General features: G+C 31.2%; 1 protein-coding gene and 1 long non-coding RNA gene across 2 annotated transcripts; one reads left to right on the forward strand and one right to left on the reverse strand.

The window, feature by feature from the left end:
* Positions 1-4,224: 4,224 nt before the first annotated feature.
* On the reverse strand, positions 4,225-5,707 carry LOC126669521 (protein BIG GRAIN 1-like C). The gene has a single exon (XM_050363010.2). It carries the CDS (start codon positions 5,408-5,410, stop codon positions 4,298-4,300), a length of 1,113 nt encoding a protein of 370 aa, XP_050218967.1. The 5' UTR covers positions 5,411-5,707; the 3' UTR covers positions 4,225-4,297.
* A 4,029-nt stretch (positions 5,708-9,736) lies between these two features.
* LOC126670167 (uncharacterized) lies at positions 9,737-13,385 on the forward strand. Its single transcript, XR_007638673.2, has 3 exons — positions 9,737-10,102; positions 12,053-12,168; positions 12,879-13,385. It is a non-coding gene; the product is annotated as an uncharacterized LOC126670167 (long non-coding RNA).
* The last annotated feature ends 703 nt before the right edge of the window (positions 13,386-14,088 follow it).

Here is a 14,088-nt window from a genome sequence, read left to right on the forward strand (position 1 = left end):
TATTTGATGATAACGTAAGTCTAGTAATTGATTTATCTGTGCGTTTGTAAAACTCATGTTCTAAAAGAATTTAAATATTATATCTTGAAATTTAATGAAGGGTATTTTGAAAAATTAGCTCTAGGGTTCCACCTCATCAGACAATGTCAAGTTTTTTATTAGGATTCAGAGTATGCTCGTATCAAATAAAAATTAATCTAACAGTTTGTCAGCTCAATCCTGCATTTTTATTGTCTTCTACATCTTAGCATATGGATAAGAATCGAACGATTCGATGACTCAACCCTATTCTCTAAAAGATTTAGGGAGTACTATATATTGCTCTCCTTGAGCTATCTGCAACGAGTGGAACTATAAAAATCATGACCAACATTAATTGTGCTTCAAATTGGCCCTCCCTTTTTAAAGAATTAGGTTTTAGTTTTGAATGAGAATATACACCACTAAATTCATATATGTGAAAGAAATTTACAAACTAACTTCTGATTAGAACTATGTTTGTATTATCAAAGGGTTAATTTGCTAAATCAATTTAAATCTTTGTAAGTTACAGACTAACTTTTTGATAGAATTAAATTTATATTTTTTCTATAATAAAAGTTGTAAAATACTTAAGGGATGAGATCTTTAACAAGTGGATGTGGGTTGTGTTCGGTTATAAATATGTTGTTTTTAATTAATTTATGCTTTCTACTTTCTAGTCTGATACTGAAAATTATTTCAATAAAAGCTTTTATCTGTATAAACTTCAAAACATCTTAACATGAATGATTTGTATGTTTACCTTAAGAAGTTCTCAAATCTCTTAATATTTGATTAGCTTGCTAGATCCAGTTTTAGTTAGCTTACTGCAACAACTGGTTTTACTTATTTAAGCAAAAGTTTTAAGCTTCAATCCCACTCCTCTCTCATCTTGAGCTACTGCTGGAAAAATATATATAAAAAAAGTTTTTCGTAACAAAAAAAAAAACATAATTTAGCCACTAAAGTTGTAATCAAGCGGTAACTATTTGTTAAGAATATCAAGATATGCAAAGTTCGATTGTTATCAAATGAGAAATTCTTAGGTAGACTCAGTCCACCACGTTATCCGTGAACTAAACCAAATAATATTATAACATCATATTAAAATGAGGGTATTCTTTCAATATCATTATTCAAAAGTGTATGCAAATAACAAACAAAATTACAAGAATACCCTCATTTTAATGAGGTGTTATGATATAATTGCTTACTCTACGAATCACGTGGTAGACTGAGTCTATATAAGAATTTCTCCAAATAAAAACTGCTTTTGATTATGGAGTTCATACAGATTTAAGTTTTTATCTGTTTTTCATTGTTTTAAGAAAAGATATCACAATTTAATTTTATTCGATTTTGATCGAATAAAATTTAAAACTTGATCGTTCTATGAAATAAAATTAAAACCACCCTATTTATTTATATAAAATTTCAATTAGATTTAATTATTTTAGCTTAATTTGATTTAGTTCGTTTTAATATATTTTTTTAAAAAAATATATAATAACTAAATCAATACATAGTAGTTTATACATATATAGATAATCAAACTACTATATTATAATTAGGAAGTATACAAGATAGTTCTGTCCAACTAAAGGAAGAGAAGAATGATGACAAAATAATGGCCTTGAACTTGAACTGATTTATTAACTAATAAAGCATAGAGCTTAATTATAGAAAGCAGACAATATTTCATAAATGCATCTCTATATAGTTGGCTTAAGTGACAGGTTGTATCAAAATACCCTACACAAAGTACAGCGTATAAGCTCACTGTATTAGACCCTGGAAAACGTACGTTGTGCAACTCAGTTTCTATCAAGACAAAATTCTTTTGGGGGGGGCCTAGAGCACCTACTAAAAATGGTTGGTTCTTGCTTAATTTCTCTTTGATATTTATGGTTGAGTTGTATTTTTATGAGAATAAATTGCATATAGAGCATCACATGGCCTTGTTTACTAACTTTCTAATCCTCATTTTAAAGATATGTTGTTTGGTTGGTGAGAAACATCTCCATTGTTGCTTTCTGGCTAAATTGTGTTGTGGGATTATAATTTGCTCCTCTCCTTGTGCTTATGTACCCTTCAATTTGTCTCACATCCCATTTGTATGAAAACGGATTTATATCGACTTAGATCACTACGTAAGATTATAAATTATTTATTGATTGTGTGATATATAATGATTATTCGATCATCATATGAAAAAAAAAATCAAGTGAGCCATTATGAAAATTTATTGGTCCAACCAAATTAAATAGTTTTAATTGACGGTTTATTTTTAATTTTTAATTTTTTTATTTTTCCATCACAATCTCTAAACTTTAAATTCTCTTTTATTTTATTTATATATGTAACATGTTTAATGTTATTTCATTTGTTTGTGTTAAAATATGTGGCAACCAATTGAGGTCTTATTCAGATTAATAATTTTAATACAATACTAAAATACATGATTAACACTCAAATTAAGCATTATCGCATTAATCCCAAGGCGCAAATGAGTCGGTAAGGCAATCTTTTGGTTTAGGTGAGATTGCGGGTTCGTACTGTATTCATATATGCAGCCGTTTAAAACTAGGAGTTACAGTCTACACTACTCGAGTAGGAATTAATTTAAATGTGTAATGATTAAAGATGTCGTGTCATAGATATTACTCTTATGAAATAAAAAAAATTATTGAAAAATGTAATTGTAAATTAAAATTTAAGGACTATGGCGAAAGATAGATGGAAGTTGAGGGACAATTATTGAAAATTAACTACAATATTCATTAGTGGATTTTTAATTTGAATTAAATGCTTTTTATTTATTAAAATTACATATAGATTACGATACCTATCATACTATTAATAAAAACAAATTTTAATCTTGCATAGTGAACTCAATTAACTCTCTTTTGAATACATCACATCATCTATGTATATGGCTTTAGCAATAATTGTTCTTCATCATCTCTAAAATTTGTTTTACTGGCTTCTCTTCTTTTTGAGTATATGGAATAATGAAAGAAAGTTTTCTCCAAGTCAACCATGGTGACTCACTGATGTCCCACTTTGTATAATCCATTAACCAAGGAATTGGATTCTAATCTAATCTTTAAACTAAGCCAAGAATGCCCCAATCCAAACTTTTCAATTTTCTCCTTTGATGTAAAAGTTAGTTTGGATTTTGGTAGCTATCATGTCTGATCTTGCTATATTTTGACTTTGAGATTCCTCATATGCTTGCCCTACTTGTCTCCTATTTACAACATTGAAAATCAATCCTAGATTACCTTCTTGATTTATATCTAATTGTTTGAATTAGGATTAATTTAGTGTTTTTAAAATCGAACCCGTGAGCCCACCTGTTCAATTCGGTTCAACCAGTTAAGTAGATTACATATAAAAAAAATAAAAGTTTAGACATATACAGTTTGTGGTCTAATATGTTGAACCGCCAGTTTAACCACTTATTCAATGTAGGTTCAGTCTCGATTAACTAGTTCAACCTAACCCAGTAGGCCCTGACAGTTGGCCAATTTTCGGTTCAACCGGCATGTCCGGTCCTAATTTTTAATTATGAGATTATTTATCTATCTTAAGTAAATAAACTATAATAATCTAACTTTCTTGTTACATATATATAATTATAAGATTTGATCCTCTAGCATTAAAGTTTTTAGAGATAAAATGAGATTTGATTCAATTGTATGGTAAATGTTTTCAAAATTTGCCAATTTGATCAATTCATTAGTGCAATCATTTTAAAAGTTGAAATATCTTAACTAAGAGGTTGAGACCATGTGCTAAGGCAGTGAAAAAGCAAGAACATCAATTCTCATTTCCTTTTTCAACTTTCTTTCTTGAATAAATTCAACTTTTAAGTATTGCTTTAAACTGTGAAGTGAACTTTTTTGAAAAACTTGACTTATATAGCAATTTACACTAAATTTATTATTTTCTTTTCATTAGCTCAAATTACAATTAATTAATTCAAATTTTTGGTCGATTAACTCCTTATAGCTGTCTTTTATATACTTAGTTTAATTCATAAAAAGTTTAAAGAACTAATTCACAAAAAACAATTTGATTTAAAATTTTTTGTGTGAATTCAGAAGGTAGATTGATACATATGTCAAAATAATCTCATTGTTTATATCATCTTTCAAATCAAAATAGAGAAACTAAAACAGCGATCAAGTAAAACTAATAAATCAGTCCCTCCATACCAATAATTGCACTAATTAATTCAATAATTTTCTTTTGTTACAATCAAGAAATTAAACTAGAGAATGAAACCATTAGCAATGGCTTGATTTTTTTTAAAGCTTGTAGTCTCATAAACAGGCAGTTCTTCTCTGTACCTTCCAATTCCCATTATATGATCTAACTCAAAAAGATCAGAACTCGAACAACTCAGATTATCATCGTCTTCTTCTTCTTCATCGCTTTCGTAATTATGAAAGCCCTTCAAATCGCTAATAATATTCTTTTTCTGATGATGATGATTCCTGTTATTATTATACTTGGCTGATCCTTTACCAGAATCTCGTTTAAAAGAATAATTCTTGGCAAATTTTTTTACAACAGGATTTGGCATTAAACCTGGATCATCTTCATAAATACATTTATGGCCGCAAGGTCTTGAATCTTCATCAACAATTACACTGACTGGATAGAATCTGACTGATCTTTTACTTTTATTGCTTGATTTTGGTCTGGATGGCGGCGTTTTGCTTAAACAGGAACGTGAAAATGAAGTTACTGAAGAACAGGTTGATTTTGATTTACGTTCTGAAGTTGTAGTTGAAGTGACATCATCCATAGCTCCGATTGAACACATTTTCACCTTTTTTCCATTTCCGGAGGTGAAAATAGAGTTCAAGAAATGAGCAATTCGACCGCCGGGAGAAATCGGTTTTTTCTGCTTTTGTTTCTTCTCATCAGAATCTTGTTTACTTATTCTTGAACTCTCTGGAATGCTTGATTCCGTCTCGGACGACGACGAAAACACGCTACCTCTGCGTCTTCCTCCGCCTCCAGAGCTGGACTCGGAAGAAGTAGAAGTTGCATTACTTTGCTTCTCTATCCAACTCTCGATCAAGATTGCTCGACGAAGACTCGACAAATCCTTTTCTTGTTCTGCAAGTAAAGCATTGGCAGAAACAGAATGAACACTCTGATCAGAATTCTGTTTCTTGATCAAGCTAGTTTCTTGATACAAACTAGCTAAAACCTCCTCCTCTCCATTCCCTCCGCCGCCGTTTCCGGAGTTGGATTCATCGATAGAGCGATAAATGGCGTCGAGTAAAGAAGACGAAAACGACGGAGTTCGTCTTCTTTGAGGAATTTGTGTGTTATTATCCATAGAAAAAGAGGGTTCTAAATTGCTATGCATAATACTTTGAAGCTGAAACAGAACTAGTTCGCTTATAAAGAGAGAGTGGTGAAATTTTGGAAGACAGCAAGATTTAGTTTAAGGAGTGTGTGTCGGCTGAGAGAATGTCAAAAGCTGTAAGAGACAGAAAATGGGATGGGAAAGTGGGGAGGTGGGCATGTGAATATAAGCGAGAGGGATGATTAATTTTTTGTTGTGTGTGATGCGAAAATGTGGGTGTGTTTTGTGTACGGAGGCTTAGCTTTTGAAACAAACAAGAAATAAGAAGAAAAAAAAAAATGGGAGTGTGATCACTGATCAGTGATGTGGAAAGAATTTAAAAGGGGAAGGCCGGGCGTGCGGGTAAATTATAGTTGTAGGATGTTTACAGGGTGGCACTTCAGTGCAATACTTTTTTTGGAAAAATTACAAAAATAACCTCAGCGTTGAGGGGTTATAACGAACGAAACCAAAAAATCAGATTTTTATGAGTCCTAAACTAAACCAAACCAAACTATGTTTACCATTTTAACCAGTTCACTCTCAATTTCAGTTCGATTTGATTTGATTTGATTTTACGGTTTGTTCGGTTTTTGCTCACACCTACTGGGAGTTGATGTGAGATGGAAAAAGTAATTGGTGGGTATGATTGGAAAGGAGGACAAAGTAAACCTGGGGTAACCGGAATTAATGATAGCTTACTGTGAGGTAAAAGGAAAGTTTAATATGTTTCCAATTTACTTTTCAAATAATGTGACATCTCAACATAAATCATGTCATAAGTCTATTCATATGGTCTCCGTGTAATTAGTTAAATCTATAATTGTTTTTTTTATGTGGATCCCAATTGCCATATTTCATAATCATAGAATTTATTTGACTGATGATGCATTTGTAGGGGCATAAATAGTATGTTAATTCTGTTACGGGGCTTTAAAAGGAGAATGAGAAAGTTGTTTTCTTTTAAAATTAATGTATGAATTGAGCTATCTCTATGGCACTTCGTATATTAGGAACATTAGTTTCTAGTTTGTTTTAAGCTTTGCCTCTTCCTCTTGTACCAATAAAAAAGAATGTATGAATTGAGCTTATTAGCATAAGACTGTACTACAAGTAACCTATATGGATAGCACTCTAGTTTTGGATTCATTGGATCCATAAATTTTTGATAAATTCTTTACAACTAAACTTATAAAGAATTTTTTTTACCATAACCGAGTTAATATTCTATTTATGGGTTCAATTCATATATGATTCGCGTGGCGAGGTCATAAATAAAATATATTTTAATAAATCCGAATTACTTTTTTTTTTGAATTCATCAGATCTCATTAAATTGAATATGAAACAGTTACATTTGTAAGAAACTCGGGATAATTTGAAAACTAAACCCGATGACCTGACATGGAAAGACAACATGCTGCCTGATTCGCAGACCTTGCTTACGAAAATAAAAATAAATTACTAACTGTTTCGCGAATTAAGTGTAGTCTTCAATCACTCTTCGTTCAAACTTCTCCAAACACCCGCAAACTCACAGCATCCGATTCAATCGACACTTGATATAACTCCTTATAAAAAAGAGACAACAACTCCTTCTAAAAAGGAGACAACAAACCTTTCACAAAGAAAGGACAAAGTAAAACATTCATAAAGAAGACAAATAATAAAAAATAAATAAAACTAGTATAGCTCATAGACGAATCCATTTTGTTACTGAAAGATCTTCAATCTATCGTCGCTTCGTGATAATTGAATTGCGCTTCGTGATAAATTTTAATCCGTCAGAAAAATGAAAAAAAAGTGGCTATTTATTATATTCTATGAAATTAAAATAACATAAACAAAAGGGGTGACTACCATCAATAGAAAAATTAAGCCATTAACGGCTGCCGAAGAAAAAATAAGAAAAAAGCTCTTGACGGCTAGGGTTTGTTAGAGACAAAAAAGAAGAGAAGGCGGCTAGGATTTTAGAATGTTTAGAGTTCAATTTCAATAGAATAAATCCAAATTACTTAGATGTTAGAAAGTGAGAAAAAAATAGATCAGATTTTTTTTTTAACCGTAAATAGATCAGATTTTCCGCTATGTTATTGGTTACAACCAGTGGCAAAATCAACAGGGCGGCCGGGAAGATGTTCGGGACCGACGTCATGAATCAGCACTGCAGCCTCTTTCCCAATTTTTTTTTCCAAAGATAGAAGATAGATAGATTACTCAGAGGAATTACAGAGTAGCGTTCATGTTACAGACAACAATAAACCTGGCTTTGGCTTCTTGTGCCAACTTATAAACGTTTGCTTTTGTTTGTAGAATTACGGGGTTTTTTAAAAGTTAAAACATGTTTTGATCCGTTTATTTATTTATTTATTTTAAGTAAAACGACGTCATTTTCGTTACAGCATGATAAATACACACCAAAAGTCCCCTATTCATTTTTATATAAAAAAATCCCCTATTTATTCATGAAACATAACAACTCTCATTTTCTTTATTTTTTTCACCCGAATTGTTTGACAAAAAAATGTTGTTTATCATTTTTACAAAAAAAAAATTAGTGAAACCACGTGTCATTTGGCTTAAATTTTTAAAGAAAAATAATCGATCGACCAAACAAACTATCATCGTTCTTATAAAAATTTCTAATTCTGCTACTGATTAGATTCACGAGTAAAGTACGGATTAGGTCTAAATAAAAAATTCTCAACTTAGAAAATTGCTGTACAACTGATAATGAACAAAGAAGATCTGGAATGATTTATAGCATAAAACATAGATATGTGGTTTAGAAAGTTGACCCAGAAGTTGGCACTGGGGCACCTTCCAATTCACAAGAGGTTGGCCATCCTATTTCTTCATATACCTATGATATGTGCTGGCTAGGGTCTCCTTTTCTTTAATACTATACCTCAATTCTTCGTTCCTTCTTCAGCTATAGTGGCTCGGTTTTGTCGATTTTTCGTTTCAGTTTATATTATAAAAGTTAACTGAACTTTTTTGTTTATAATTGAACCGAACAAAAAAAATCATCTGAACCAAACTAAATATGTCGGTTTGATTTGGTTTTATGATTTCAGTCGGTTGTTGAACACACCTAATTTTTACATGTTATAATCCTTATTGTAATAGTGAGATACTCATAAAATTTTTAAAATAGTTTTGGTAACTGTGATTTTGTCACGACCCGATTCTCGGCATCGAGACCGGCGCTAGGGAATGGGAGTGGTTGCTCCGAAACCCGTAGCAAGCCTTAAAAATACATTAAAATCACTTAAAATTTTTCGCGGAATTCAAATCATTTTCGAACATTTTAAAATCGCAGTTTAAAACGTTCTCATAAAAATTACCATTTAAAACATGCACATAATTTTCTCTTTAATTATTGCATTTTAGTTTTCAAAACCATTTCTCTATGGTTTATAATGCATCTCATTATGCATACCATCTTACTATGGTAATTACTGCATTTCACTATGCAGGCCATTTCTCTATGGACTTAACCGCATTTCATTATGCAGACCATTTCATTATGGATTTAACTGCATTTCATTATGCAATTGCGCTCGCCGCATTTTATACTCGTGCAGTCGCTCGGACTTTCGCACAGCATTCACATATTACATTATATCAGAGTTTAAGCGTTATAATAAAATATAAAGCATAAATAAGTCCAACGACTACTAAGGTATCACCGTTCATTATTCTAGCTACTGCAACTCTAGACACAAAGGAAAGTCATTCTCACTTTATTTAAGCCAGGGATTTCCGGAACAAGAAATTGGAAATCCACACGTCAAACTACTCGCCTGTAAAAATTATAAATTCAACGGGGTCAGTTATAAAAACTGGTGAATGCGTACAACATGTACTAATAAACATTAATATGAAAGCAATGCATTCCAGATTACCGATTCATATGAAACCCTAAACCATGATTCATGTTCCTATATGCTTTCAAAACAGGAAACATAAATATTCCACATCATTTCATCATATTCGGGTTAACCTTTTTATGGCCGTATTTATTCATTTCTTTTTGTACTCTAGCCCGTCAAATCTGATCATTCATATTTTACGTATGTGAAGGTCTTTAGACTCTTTTCACCATACAACAGATTTCGGCATGTAATACCCCGTATTATCTAAAGTGTTTATTTTTGCGCGTGTCCAATTTTTATAAATTAGGACCTCGAAAATAGTTATTAAATTCACGAGGTGAATTTATAAATATGAAAATGTGATTTAGAATGTGTTTGACCATAAGTTTGACTTTTAGCAATTTTACGTGGTAAATGTGAATTTTGAGATTTTACGCTAAAAAACGTCAAAATAATTATTTTAAAAGGCCCCAAAATATTTTATTCAGCCCATATGTTATGATTTAATGTTTTTGAATATTTGAGAAACTTAAGTTTATTTTGCCCATAGAGTTCGATTTAATTACAAGAATGCCATAATGGCAAACTTGTAAATAAATGAAACATGAAATAATATCTAGATATTTTCATCTAGACATCTTGGTGCCCAAGTAACTTACTCATCTTCTTCATTTCTCTAGCATAATTTCATTCTCCATTGTTGTGTTGGTGCCAAATTCTCTCAAAAACAAAAAACACAACTTTATTTTCTTTCATAATTTCACAAAAATTCCTTAACCAAAAACGTAGCAAATTTCGCGTAGATCGTTAATCTACCATTGCATGTAGGATCAAGGTATACCTTCAACCTCAAATTTTAATTTTAGTTTTCTGATGTTGTTTGAGTTTATTATACATGCTTAGGTTGTTAAAAAATGTGGTTCGATGCTTAAATAATTGGTTTGAATTGTTGTTTTGTTGGGTTTTGGATATAATTCATTTTTATATGTGAAATTAAATTATTATTTTAAATTTCTGGGCTGATGTTAAAAATGAATTTAATATATATGTTAAAGGTTGATTTTCATAGATTGAAGTTGATCAAAATGTTGGGTATGATTTATAAATAATGGGTTTCGATTTTTAGAGTTTAATTTCTTTAAAAATCACTAAAATAAGGCTAAATGAGTTGATTTTAAATTTCTGGAAATAATCCTAATTATGTTTGGTCTATATGTTGGGTTGATGATGAATAAGTGTTTAATTGTGAATTTTTGATGGTTTATTAACCGGGTTCGGTTTTGATAATTTTATTAGTTAAAATTGTTAAAATAAGGGTATTTATGTCATTTTAAATTTCTGGGCAGAAATTATTTATAAAAATTTATAAACTTTATTTGTTGATTATTTATAGAATTAAAGTTATTAAAGTGATGTGTTTTGATGGATTTATAATCGGTTTTGATTATAAATTGTTTATTCGGTTTAAAGGGTGTTTAATATGGAAAATAATTTATTTTAAATTTCTGGGCTAGAAATATTGTTAAATAAATTATATGTTGAGTATTTAAGGAATTAAAAGATTTAATGGAGGATTTTTGAGTGTTGCTAAAATCGGATTCGAATTTAGCGATTTATACGGTTTTAAATTGTTAAAATTATGAAAAATAATTTATTTTAATTTTGGGGCTGCTGTTTTAGTATGATAAGTAAAATAAATATGTTTCGGTTAATTTGATAGGATTATCCATAATTGAGGAATAGTTGAGAAATTAAAAGTTACGATTTTGATCTAAATTGTGTTGCATGTCTATGAAATAAATGTTAGACCAGAAAATTGAGTTGATGAGTAAGTTTAGATTATTTAAAGAATTGATTGATGTGATTTTCAGTTGATTTGGAGTTGATTCTCAAAATTGGAAGTTTTGGGGCTAAAATGTAACTTTCGTAAAAATGAAGGACCAAGCAGTATTTAAACCAAAATTCCAGATTATAGATGTATATAATCTGATGTAGAATGATGTTTAAAGATTTTAAATGATTTTGGTAATTTTTGGAAAGATTTGAATGTTTTTGCCGAAAACTAGAGTTTTGGGGTTAAATTGTATTTTTTTTTCCAAATTTGAGGGGCTACATGGTATGTTAGCCAAAGTTTCCAGGTTATAATTGTTAATAATCTGAAGTAAAATGATTTTGGGTATTTTAAGTAATTTTCTCGATTTTAAAATCGATTAGTTTACGAAAGGACCTAAATAGTCAATTTTGAAAAGTTTGAGGATGTTTTAGTATTTTAACCAAAAGAAGAATTTAAGCCAATAAGGGGCTGTTTTAATTATCTTATGGAATGGTTAGATCCAATATTGAAAATAAATCCGAATTTTAATAATTAAAATATTATTAATTAGTTCGGTAATTAATGGAATAAGGGTAATGTGATAAAAGGGAAATATGGTAATTTGATTAGTTTAATGAAACTAATTAGAGAGATAAAAGAAAAATAATTATTTGTGAATAATTATGAAAGGCCATAGATGTGGAATGAACCTTGAATTTATTTCAAGTGTTTTCCTGAATCGAACCCGAGAGAGTAGGTTCGTAATTCTCGAAGAATCGAGAATGAGAAGGAATTGTGAATCGGTTACGTTGAAATAACGACCGAAAAGGATGGTGTTTTGTGAAAAGTTTTTAATGTGATGATTGTTTGTATACGATATGATATCGTATTTATGTGGCTACGTGTTTAGAGGTCGGTAATAGATTTAGATTTCTATTTTTGAGATCGACTTAACACGATTCCTGAATATAGATGTGACGGAAAGTCAACTATTGACGGATCAAATTGAAGGAGCACCGGTTGGAATAGACCGAGTGGCTAATAGTGGATCATCGTGGCGTATTTAATTATTTATGGAGCGACAGTCTGTGAGTTTGCATTATTACATGCATACATTAAAGTAATAAAATTACTATTATTACTTTAATGTGGAAATTAATGTCATAAAGCATTTTAAATATATCGTATATTTATTTTGAGTAAATAAAATTATTATGGAATGAGTCTATGAAACGTGCCATCCTATTGGGCTATAATAGGACTATGTGATCACTAGTTATTGCATGCATGTTTATTTTATGTAAAGTGGAATGGACTGTGTGAATCTAGACGACGGTCTAGAAGTCTGAGACGACGGTCCAGACATAGCGGGAGAGCTTCTAAGACGACGGTCTAGAACCCCGAACAAGTTAACGGCGATGGAACGATAGAGTTCGGCCGATTGATTTAAGAACTAACGGCGTCATGGAACATTAAATGTTATCGGTCGTTGAGTTCATGAGAAAAGTTGGAAACAGTCTAAAGAAAGGTTTAGAACTGTAAAGGATAGTGGAAAATAAACTAAAGTCGAGCGAATGTACGGGTTCAGCCGACTAGTTTATGAATCTCAGTCTGAAAGAAGACTTAGAGGAAAATGGATTAGAAATGGCATTTCATTTAAAGCATTACGTTTCTGTGATTAAACCGGTAGTATATATTTTAATATGACTATTTTATAATGTGTGAAAATATTTAATGTATGTTTGTAAGTTGTAAACTCACCAGTATATCTGACCCACGTTGTGGAACTATTTTTCAGGAATATTGCCTGTGTTTGGACGAGACTTCATCTTTTTGATTCTTGAAGTCTTCGTTTTGCGTATATGGTAATTGGTCTTATTTTGATCTGTAGAGCTGCAGTAGAATAGATAGACAGACGCCTTAGCATGTCAGTATTTGCGATGTGTGCCACGCATGAACTCTGTTTTGTTTTCATCGCACGATTATAATATATTTTAACGACATGCATTGAGGTATTGGAAAATAGTTGCAACCCGGGTACACGGTAGTACCGGAAGTTTTGAGATACAGTGTAAAGAAAACTGTACGCAACTATGTTATGTGTATAATGTGGGGCCCAGCGTGGCTATATGCATGATTGCATGTTATCGGTTTTGTAAAAGACGGTATTCAAGGAATACGCGTTAAAACGATAACTAGTAATTGAAAAGTAACGGTTTTAATTTAATGAATGTGTTTGCATAATGAAATGCATTTAAATCCATAATGAAATGGTCTGCATAATGAAATGCAGTTATCGCCATAATGAGATGGTGTGTGCATAATGAGATGCATTATAAACCCCAGTGAAGTGGGTATGAAACTTGAATACATTAATTAAATAGGAAATTAATTGTAAAGTTTCATTATGATTTTATCGGAACGTTTTTAAACGGAGATTTTAAAATGTTCGAAAATGTGTTTTGAATTCCGCGAAAAATTTGAAGTGATTTTTAAAGTGTTTTTAAGGCTTGCTACGGGTTTCGGAGCAACCACTCCCATTCCCTAGCGCCGGTCTCGATGCCGAGAATCGGGTCGTGACAAAGGTGGTATCAGAGCAATGGTCGATGAGTTGGGCCATTGCGTGATAATGTGTGAGCAATATTCGAAAAAGTCGAATGATTGCATAGTGATAAAGTGTAAGGGCTTAGAAATGTCTATCGTGTTCCTAGGAATTTATAAGTATTCATAGGAATCTACTGCAGCATATAAGAATTCGAATCATGTCTTTGTTATGTCATCGTTTTCAAAATCCTCGATCTTCAGCTTTCCCTTAGGAAGTGAGTCTGTGATTGTGTGATTATGTGCTTATTTGCAATTCTATGATTCGTTGATGAAAGTTGATTTGGGTTAATGAAAACCGAATATGATTGCATGGTTTTTAGTATTTAAAACGTGCAAAATGTGATGTGTGGAAAGTATGAAAATTAATTGTTTAAATTTTATGTGAAAAGTTATGTGGTTTATGT

Source organism: Mercurialis annua, linkage group LG2, assembly GCF_937616625.2.
Source record: "Mercurialis annua linkage group LG2, ddMerAnnu1.2, whole genome shotgun sequence".
Lineage (NCBI taxonomy): Eukaryota > Viridiplantae > Streptophyta > Magnoliopsida > Malpighiales > Euphorbiaceae > Mercurialis > Mercurialis annua.